This window comes from Pyrus communis, chromosome 17 (assembly GCF_963583255.1).
Source record: "Pyrus communis chromosome 17, drPyrComm1.1, whole genome shotgun sequence".
NCBI lineage: Eukaryota > Viridiplantae > Streptophyta > Magnoliopsida > Rosales > Rosaceae > Pyrus > Pyrus communis.
The window spans coordinates 7,078,059-7,088,178 of NC_084819.1; the positions used below are offsets into that span (position 1 = coordinate 7,078,059).

Sequence of the window (10,120 nt, forward strand, 5' to 3'; positions counted from 1 at the left end):
CGTTGTCCACGGTACGATCAATAACCCTTGTAATCCAATCCGAATGATCCATATGTCAAATTTTCGATTAACAAATTATTATGGTCTTCAAATAATACACACATCAACAAACTATAATTTCGTGGCGATCCAACGGTTGGATTGTAGTATCAATAACTTTAGTAATCCAATCCGAAAAATCCGTACGTTAAATATCCGATTTGTAAATTCCTATGATCCTTAAATAATACACACATCAACATACTATAATTTTGTGATGATGGCGGTCGGATCTTCATTTACTACAACGATTATGTGGTAGCCATTTACAAAACTAAGGCCAAACAATGAAATCACATCAAATAGATGTCAAAATTGAATTCAGGGCATTGAAATTAGTCAAGAAAGGCACAGTCGTATCTCTGGCCGCAGAGGTTTCTGGAGAACGGAAACCGGAATTTTTTACTATTTCTAAATTTCACCAAATTTTACAATAATGTATGCCGATTAAGGTCGTAGGTGCTCAAAATTTTCGAAGCTCGCCATGCCTTCGTCGTAGGCTCGATGATTGTGAAATTGGTCGAGTTTTACACCTGGGAGGAAAGGCTACAAGGCCCAAGTTTATGCGCCAGCATGCTCGTTGCCGAAAACGAGTACATAACCTGTGGTTTTAGGTTGTCCTAAACTTTCAAGCTATACTTAATCCTCTACGGTGGTAATTGGTTAAAATGGATATGAGGGACTAATTGGGCTTGACAAAAAAAATTCGTCGTCGTCAGCCTTACTGTCATTGGGGTCGGAATTGAAAATTACAATCGGGTCAGGTAAGCTGGACCCGTTTCTCGATCTGAGTTTGCAAAAATGAATGGTTTTTGTGAAGTCTAGAATTATTGTTTGGCTTTCCTTGTCAAATCTTGTCAATTGTACGTTACATGCTCTAGATAGATTTAGGGTTCAATATCACTTTTGGGGTCTTGCTGCTGGAAATACTATCTCAAGAGCTTAACTTCTCACATCAAAGATTTGTTCATACATGTGCATTTCATGCTAATATTTCTAGTTCATTATGTCTAGTGGTTCTGTCTCGTCAAAATCTCCCGCTGCTTTCAAGTTTGTTGGGCACATACTTTAAGACAGCCCGCATAGGTTAACTAACACTTTTTTCCCGAAAGTGATTTTTAACCCTAGATCTTTCCTTATTGTTTGTGGACTTGACACGTGTATATTTTGGTTCCTGTTCTTGTCTGAATCCTCAAGCCCTCTTTAAAAGCTAAATCTCAAGTTCATTTGTTTTTAGGCTGAAAATTTTTTAGAGCTTTGTTTTTCATCTCCATCTCAGATCTCCTATGAGCATCAAACATATTTTATGGGTAATGTTCTTCCTTGAATATTTATAAATCTATCTTTGAAATTGCCTACTTAAATCTTCATATATGCTCTTTTGTTTTGGCTAGGAAGTTTGCTTTTAAAAAAAAATAAAAATTAATGTTTTTAGCTTTGAGCTACCTCTTGTGTTCTTCATTGAAACCCTAGCCACAAAACCATGGTCATGCACCAAAAACCCAATCATTGCATATTAGGGCAACATTGTATTCATGGTGTCGTTTTAATTTGGTGGTTAAGTTCTTGAAGTTTCAAAGCTTTAAATTGATCTCATTTTCGGATTCACGTCAGTTTCTTCCCTTAACTGTTTGACTAAAGAAACAACTAGTCATTGAATCCAGATTGACACTATCATCATTTTCATATCATGTGCATTTGTTGGTGTTGGTCTCAGTGCCACAAGGTGAAGAGTTCAAGAGGAGTTGCCATCTTGTAAAGACTGGAGACGACTCCATTTCAGTGCAACAAGGTGAAGAGTTCAGGAGAAGCTGCCACTTCTTGAAGACCGAAGGAATTCTTCTCGTGTAAGGCAAGGTTGCACAAAGGTAAAACTGCTCCGTAGACTAGGTCTAGGAATTGAGCTTTGCTTGGTACTTTGTAAGAATCTTGTTTACACTAGTAGATTGGACTTAGTGGAGAGTCTCCGATTTTTAACCCAGAGGTGGGTTTTCTGGCCAAAAAATTATTGCGTTCTTTGTCTCTTAAACTTAACCTCATATGTTATTTACTTGCATATGTTTCATGCATCCTATGAATTGTTATCTGATATGTGTTAGAGACTAAGTTTACATTGCATATATATATATATGAGTAATGAACTGAATTGTTGTTGACTATGATAACTTGTAGGGAACTAAGTTTGATTTGTAGATTTACTTTTGATTAACTGACAAATATGTAATTAGTTGACAGGTGAGCTTGACTAGTCAATCCAGCATACTTTAATTCATAATTTCTTTGTCATTGTTGTTTACATAATGAACTGCTATGTAAATGTGTTCAATTTTAAACTTATTACTGTGAAACTAATCTAGGCAGACTTTGATTAGTTGAACGTATTGGTCAGTTAAGATTTGTTCTTGCGACTGCACTTTATATCACTGACTAACTTGTAACTAGTTGACTAGCTCATTTGATTAGTCTACTATGCAAAGTTAAATTTTTATTTGCAGGATATTCTGCCTAGTACTTAATTTCAGTTTTCGTTTTTGCAACCTACTCCTCCAAAAATTTAGGGGCCACCTTGCTATTTATTGTAAGTCTTGGTGAAAAGACCAAATTGCCTTATAACTTAAATCACTTCTAACTTCTTTATTTCAACTTTGAATTAAGCGTAGTTTGCGCCTACACGCTCGTGAAATTGATTTATATCCAAAATTACTAAGAATGACACTGAAAGGTCTACGTATTTTAAATGACTAATTACAAAAATTCAAACTTTGTAAATGAGTAAATAAAACTCTAAAATTGAGGAAAATAAAATAATTCGTGACAATATGAAATACGTAAAACTAAATAGTGAAATTCGAGGACGGGATTTCACAGATAGTGATAGAGGAGTCTCTTAGGCCATCTCCTACCGAAGGGTATAAATGGCCAAAAATAGCCTGAAAACCGTCTCCAACCGAGGGCTAGGCCAGAGGGATGTGGAATCTGAGAGGGCCCCACGGAATCGGAGAGGGCTGGCTGCATGTAGCTAGGTAGCCAACCCGGGGCTGGCCAGAAAAATCATCTTTCCTGTCAGTTATAACCGACATGAATATGTTTATATTATTTAATATAAATGTATTCATGTCGGTTAATGCTCAAGAAAAAAAATCAAATGCAATTCGTCGTTTTTAAATATAAGTTGTAGTTTTTAAATTGAAGTTGTTGGATTTGAATTTAAGTTGTTGTAGTTTTTAAATTTAAATAATAAATTATGTTTGGCCCTTTGGCCCTCGGTTGGAGATAGTTTTTTGTGACAGGACTAAAACGAGTCATATGGCCCCTTGGCCCTCGGTTAGAGACGGAGGCAAATATGGCCATGTACTGTTCATTAAAATATTAATATCTTGGAGGGCTAGAGGGCTAAAACGAGCCCTCTGGCCCTTGGTTGGAGATGGCCTTATAACCCATTATGTAGTGTTTCTGGTTAGCAGTTTAGGAGGCTCGATACATATTCAACGCGGTTACGATGGGCGGACTACGGACACAAAAACATGGCCCCTTGATTCGGAAGTTCCAATACATCATCCGGCTTCTCGAAAGATTATGCAACCTAAGGGTTGTGGGTTATAACATTCAAACCTGGGCTCTACGCCATTCAAGGGAATAATCAAAAGGGTGATTCGGAAATCATCCAAGTAGTGGCTCTGAACTCCGACCCTAAGTATGATTACTTCTATCCTAGACTAAAGTACTAAGCTAAGTACATTTTGTGGTGATCGCATGCCTAAGAAGGCCCAAATGAGGCATTTAGACTAGGAAATGCTCAAGAGGAATTTTATTCCAGTGGAACTCTAATACATGGAAATACCTTAGCCAAGTCAGCTAACTTTAGTCCAGTCGAAAACGCTCAAGTTCAACGCATATACGGTCTGAAAAAATGATTCCAAAGTGTTTTCGACCCACAAGCAAGCAACCAAGGCCCTTGCAAACTTTCGTTTAAGATTCACTAAGGATGAACACGTAATTTTCACTAAGAAGAAAACCCATTCTTGGTAACAAGTTGCGAGTATTAAAATCCTCACAGAATGAGGCAAGTGAACAAACAAATGGGCATAAAGTCATGCTTAAAGAAATTTTTTTTGCCACACTTAGATTAATCTTCTGCAAGTGTTATCAACTATACTTACTTAGTGAATGAAGCAACTCAAACATGTCAAAATTGACATTAAGTTTCAGGGATCATTCCGGACAAGACTCGTCCCTTTTTCATTCTTAATTTGATCATGCATCAAAGCAAGTTTCGGAGCAAAAGATTTTCCATGGGTCATAGACTGATGCTAGAGTAAGGTAGCACTCCGATTATCGCACTAAAAACCTTTATAAACACTAAGTTTGGGAGATAACATTTTTCCCATTCAATGTTATCGAGGGTGGCTTAGATCTCTTCTCGGGCCTACAAGCTTATTCATATTTGGCTTCGTTATTTATTACCCTAAAGTTAATTTACTCCAGAAAGATTAGCGAATTAAATTATATTTTACATTAAGGAAGCAAAGGATGAAAAGTCCTAAATACTTTACTCCAACAAGATTAACAATTTGTGTAAATAACACTGAATTGAATATGTGAACATATGTTTATTACATAGAATAACCAAAGTCCCATGAATATGGCAAATGAGTACAATTTTGAGGGAAACACGCTCTCATTCCTAACACAAAATTTCTCTAAGAAGAGCAGACTCTTCCTTTCCCAACGGAGATGTTAGTCATTCTAGCTTGCCTATCTCACTTTATGAGGATGTCGAGAGGGCTTCAATGAAGAAGAACCTGCTCAAGAATCGCAACACTTTGTTGTAGATGAACGTGCATGTGAAGCCTGGGAGGAGGATGTTGCTTTTAGTTATAGAGCATAGTATGAAAGCTAAGAAACCAAATAAAGGAAAGGAATTCACTTTTGAAAGGTAGTTTACCCTTATTCCATTTAGTAATTCTTGATAACAACAAATAAGGGTATTGCAAGTTTCTTGGCTGTACTCTGATCATCAGAGGCTTAAAGTGAAGAATGGGTTGAAGAGGTGAAGCTCAAGAACTGAGGCAAGCTATGTTGATAAGAAATATGGAAAAGAAGAGTTAGAGGAAGGGGAAAATAATATGTGCTATTTATAGAAGAACTCAAGAATAATCATACCATTGAATTCGGAATGCCTTGCCTCAAGATTTGTGTGTAAGAAGGTCAGCCACTCGGTAATACAAAGAGCCATCTCTTATTGTGTGCAAGTAACATAGCACCCCTCATCATTATTGTCTTGATTTTACAACTTCCAGCCATATGTTGAATCTGGAACGTCTCAATTACTTTGCAACAGTAACAAAATCGGATTGCCATGTGTCAAAAGAATCTCAAACGGTATGTATTTTCGATTTACTTTGAAAGGCATGGTCTTTGGATAACTATCGCAATTGTGGGACCATGATTTTCCAAGAGTGGAGTAAAATGGATATATGAATGCCTCAGAAGTCTGGTCATAGACTAAATAGCTTTAAACTGATTGGATTGCACAGAAAGATTAGCAATGCCACAATCATCCTGTTCCGAATAAGGGGGCGAAGTCCGTCAACTTCGCTAAGGTTGAGCATTCTTGTTCTGCAAGATATGGAAACTTGATCTGGTATGGAATAAGCAAGGTTTTCTATATTCTTGGGATTCCTACAATCTATGGATTTGGTGTGTGCCGCAAGCAATCATACTCCTAAGAGAATGCAATATCTACTCTTAGATATTCTCTAGGATTTCCCGGTTTAATACTGATTCTATATTCTAAAAGGGCTCCATCTTCGTATAAATACACATCACATAGTATATTCTCTTGCCTACTGTTTGTGTCTCATAACTGCTTAGTAACTTGACCATCAAAGAGTTTTTGGCCAGCCACCGATGCCAAGGTGACTTTACGGTTGTTTACTGTTTTACAAGTAGTCGAGTTTGTGCATCTCTTCCTCGCACGGTGGTGTGTAAATTTTGTTCCAATGTCACTCTTTTACATTGTCATTTTAGTTATGAACGAAAGACAAAAGTCTCAAATTTTCACCGCTATTTTAAAATTAGTAAATATAACATGTATCACATTTACGGATCATATTTAAATTAGAAAATACTACCAGCTAGTTTGGATAATTATCACATCTGTCAATGCTGTCGTGTTGTGTGCTGCGCTTTTCTCTCCGGTCGTTTAAAAGTTCGCGCATATTTTAACCAATATAACCCCCTCCACCACATTCCACAGCACCCAAGCGTGCCTAGTCCCTCCATCTCTGTCTCTCTCTCTGTCTCTCTCTCTCTCCCCTCAACCCTCAGCTCATCACCGCCGCCATTGATTTCGATTATACTCTGCCGACCACCGCCGTCATCACCCAATGCTGCCCTACCAGACCATCGAGGAGGCGTCGGCGGCTTTGGGCCGAAACCTCACCTTCGCCGAGACACTGTGGTTCAACTACTCTGCGTCCAAGTCCGATTATGTCCTCTACTGCCACAACATTCTCTTCCTCTTCGCCATCTTCTCCCTCGTCCCTCTCCCTCTGGTTTTCATGGAGGTTCTCAGATGGGGCGGCCTCGACCGCTACAAGATCCAGCCCAAAGTCCGTTTGCCCTTCTCTGACATGTTGAAATGCTACAAGGACGTTATGTGGATGTTCTTTTTCATCGTCGGCCCTCTCCAGCTCGTCTCTTACCCTTCAGTCCAGGTTCGAATTTTATCAATCAATTTCAATCTGCGATTTTGTCGAGTTTGGGTTCGCGGGGTTTGGGAAAAATGTTAAATTTGTGGAATTCGTTTGCTGGGTTTTGAGAATTTGTGGAATCGGGTGTTGGGCTTTATAAAAAATTGGATTTTCGGATATGGGTTTGCTGGATTCTGTAAAATATTGAATTTGTGGAATTGGGGTTTGCGTGGTTGTGAAGAATGTCGAATTGGGTTTTAAAATATTGGGTTAGTTCCTTATATATTAAGTCTTTTTTTACAGGTTTTGTGTTAGGGAATTTATGGGGTTTTACATTCTGCGTAAAACGCAAGGAATGTGAATTTTTGAGAAAATTTGATGAGATCATTGTACCTCTGAAAAATTGTTCTCTCCTCAGCTACCTGTTATGGTTTCTGTTTTTGTACATTTATGAATATGACTAGGTTCTGTTTACAAGCAGATGATCGGGATTCGAACAGGATTGCCATTGCCGTCTGGATGGGAGATGCTTTCCCAGTTGTTAGTTTATTTCTTGGTAGAAGATTATACCAACTACTGGATCCACAGATTTTTGCATAACAAATGGGGGTACGAGAAAATCCATCGAGTTCACCATGAGTACACTGCTCCAATTGGATTTGCAGCGCCATATGCGCATTGGGCTGAGGTTTTGATCCTCGGCATCCCATCTTTTCTTGGTCCGGCCATGGTTCCTGGCCACATGGTCACATTCTGGTCGTGGATAGTATTGCGGCAGATTGAGGCCATAGAAACACACAGCGGGTACGCATGCTACTTTTTTTTTTCGCGATTCCTTTTCTTCTTTTGCTATTGTGACTTGATGATGATAGCTTTTGAATTCCTTTCATTTCTTTTTCTAATAGAATTCTATGCTAGGTACTTTACATCTAAAGGATCTTAAATAGTGCCTTAACTTTTTAATGATGGGGTCCAAGATCAGTACAATAATGGCTTTTACTCCTAAACTTTTATTATGTAATTTAATACATTTTATATATTCAGTGGACCTTCTATATGGATTGATTTGGCAAAATTAATCATTTGGTTTACGAATAAACATTTTGGGGCAGAAAAGCAAAAACTTTGAATGTTGGTCAATGACTCGGTAATGGCTAGTTCAGCACCATGACAGTTGTAAGACTTCCTTCTTGTGATTGATTCTCCTGCCAACTCTGGAATCTATAAATGGAGATTCCATGAGTTAACCACCTGAACTTTGGTGATATTCCGGTTCTATTGTCATGTCTAAATGCATCACCAAGCTTTTGTACAAAGTACAAACTCTGCGAGTATTTGGTTATGTTTTAGAGGAAGTATATGTGTACTTTGAACTTCCTTCATACCACTTTAGAGAGACACGGGAAAGGGCTGATACAAAGAAAAAGGCCTTCGACGGACTGCGTTAGTTGTTTCTGATCATAGCTGCATGTTGTGGGTTCCTGTAATGTTGAAATTATTCCAGTATTAGGAGGTAATTACAGATCTAAAACAAAAAAATTGAAAAGTAATATTTTGAAAGGACTAAACTTAATGACAAAGGACACATGAAGATTTACCCCTGGGTAATGTGGGTTAAGGCTAGAGAATTGCATTAGTGAGGTTTCTGCCATCTTATAGGTGCGGTGCTTGTCGATAAAGAGCTAGTTCAGTCACATAGGTACCACACTGTTATTTTTGTGGGTTAGTTGAGGAGGAAGCCTCTGTTTATGTGCTCGTTAAGACTGCTACAATATATGAATCCAGGTAGCCTCTTGGATGGCATGTCCATCCTAAACTTAAATGCGATGACTTCTTCCAAACTGTTCGTTTTTATGTTTGTTTGAGGAAGCACAAGAATTACAGTTTTTCCTAACTTCTACTCTTTGTATCCTTGATGTGTGTATCCTCTGAACTGAGAATTTGACTACTATATGCGGAGCAAGTTTTAATCTAGGATTTTTCATACAGTTATGACTTCCCCTGGACTCCCACAAAGCATATCCCATTTTATGGCGGTGCTGAGTATCATGATTACCATCATTACGTTGGAGGACAAAGCCAGAGTAATTTTGCTTCAGTGTTCACCTATTGTGATTACATTTATGGAACAGACAAGGTAAAATACTATCTTGACACGGTGTACGCTTGTCTAATGCTGTTAACTGCTAATTGATTTGGCAATCATTAACACTTGATCGATTTCAACAGGGATATCAGTACCAGAAGAAGATCCTTAAGAAGGTAAGCCTACAGAACTTTTTCTCATTAGATTGTCATTACTATGGAATCTAGGTGGTTGCGGTCTTAGTTGTTGAACAAATGGGAATCAAGATTTTGATTGATATAGCTCAACATGTATATATTTTTCACTAAATAGTACCGGTGAGTTTTGTACTCGGGTGGATTTAGTAAGTGGATTTGGTTTCGCTTCTAGATACCCCAACAATGCACTATATATCACCACCAGATGTGAAATTGGATTAGTGTGCCACGTCTTGTATTTTGTGCCTGCATTTGCTTCTTCCTTCCTTCTAATTCCTCTTGGTGATCTACTACAGTTGAACGAGGAACCTGCTGGTGTCCAAAATGGAGGCTCCATAGATTTTAAAACTGATTAGCTTCGAGACTGCGTAACCTTGTCTGCAGAAAGGCCCTTTCGGTATCATTCTCACTGGTGATAACTCTCCGAAACCTCTGATATCAAGTTTACATCACCATGCTAGGGTGCTAAAACAGAACCTGTAGTGACTCGGGTGCGGAATAACTTTGGGATTTTCAGAGTGGTGATTTCGGGTAGCTCGAGGGGCGGAATTGAAAATGACTAGATTGTAAGGTGCACAGTTGGGATGTGTGTTTTTTGCATTTTGTTCAGTTCTAATCGTTTTATGAACTTGTACGTGGTTTGTGGTTTTGAAATTAATTGTCATTGGTTAACTGTTAGTGACATCCAATCGAAAACACTGCTGAAAGGGTTTGTCATGGCAAGGGATTTTCATAGTGCTTCGGAGTATGGGATACTTCGGTTTTTTAAATCTTCGTTCAAAAATACAAAAATCTGAATCCAACTTCAGAGCCAGATCTAACTACTAACTTGGTTGTGGTCCTATTTGATCCAAGTTTCTTGCAACTGTACATGGAGTTTGTTATGTCAATCATAACCACGGACGTCCTAAATTTCTCTAACCAAAATCCTGTTCAATTTGGTGTGTTTAATAGACCGCGTCTTTAGGATCTAGTAACATTCTCGCGTGTAAATTTGGGCCTAATCAAATTGATTGCTCTAGGCGTAACAGTTTAGGTATTTATCTTTTTGCACCTGAGTTCGAAACTTAACTTTTATAATTTAAATAATACTCAAATATCAC

At 38.2% G+C, this 10,120-nt stretch overlaps 1 protein-coding gene across 1 annotated transcript; it reads left to right on the plus strand.

Annotated features, from left to right (window-relative positions):
* The first annotated feature begins 6,321 nt into the window (after positions 1 to 6,321).
* LOC137723078 (methylsterol monooxygenase 1-1-like) lies at positions 6,322 to 9,764 on the plus strand. Its single transcript, XM_068462230.1, has 5 exons — positions 6,322 to 6,758; positions 7,216 to 7,538; positions 8,724 to 8,871; positions 8,964 to 8,996; positions 9,314 to 9,764. The coding sequence occupies exons 1-5, from the start codon at positions 6,429 to 6,431 to the stop codon at positions 9,371 to 9,373; spliced, it is 894 nt and encodes a 297-aa protein (XP_068318331.1). The 5' UTR covers positions 6,322 to 6,428; the 3' UTR covers positions 9,374 to 9,764.
* The last annotated feature ends 356 nt before the right edge of the window (positions 9,765 to 10,120 follow it).

What these genes read in the sequence shown, in the direction of transcription:
- LOC137723078 (XM_068462230.1), top strand. Translation starts at nt 6,429, where the DNA reads ATGCTGCCCTACCAGACCATCGAGGAGGCGTCGGCGGCTTTGGGCCGA. An exon ending in GCCATAGAAACACACAGCGG is followed by an intron (nt 7,539 to 8,723) that starts GTACGCATGCTA and finishes TTTTTCATACAG; the next exon opens with TTATGACTTCCCCTGGACTC. An exon ending in ACATTTATGGAACAGACAAG is followed by an intron (nt 8,872 to 8,963) that starts GTAAAATACTAT and finishes CGATTTCAACAG; the next exon opens with GGATATCAGTACCAGAAGAA.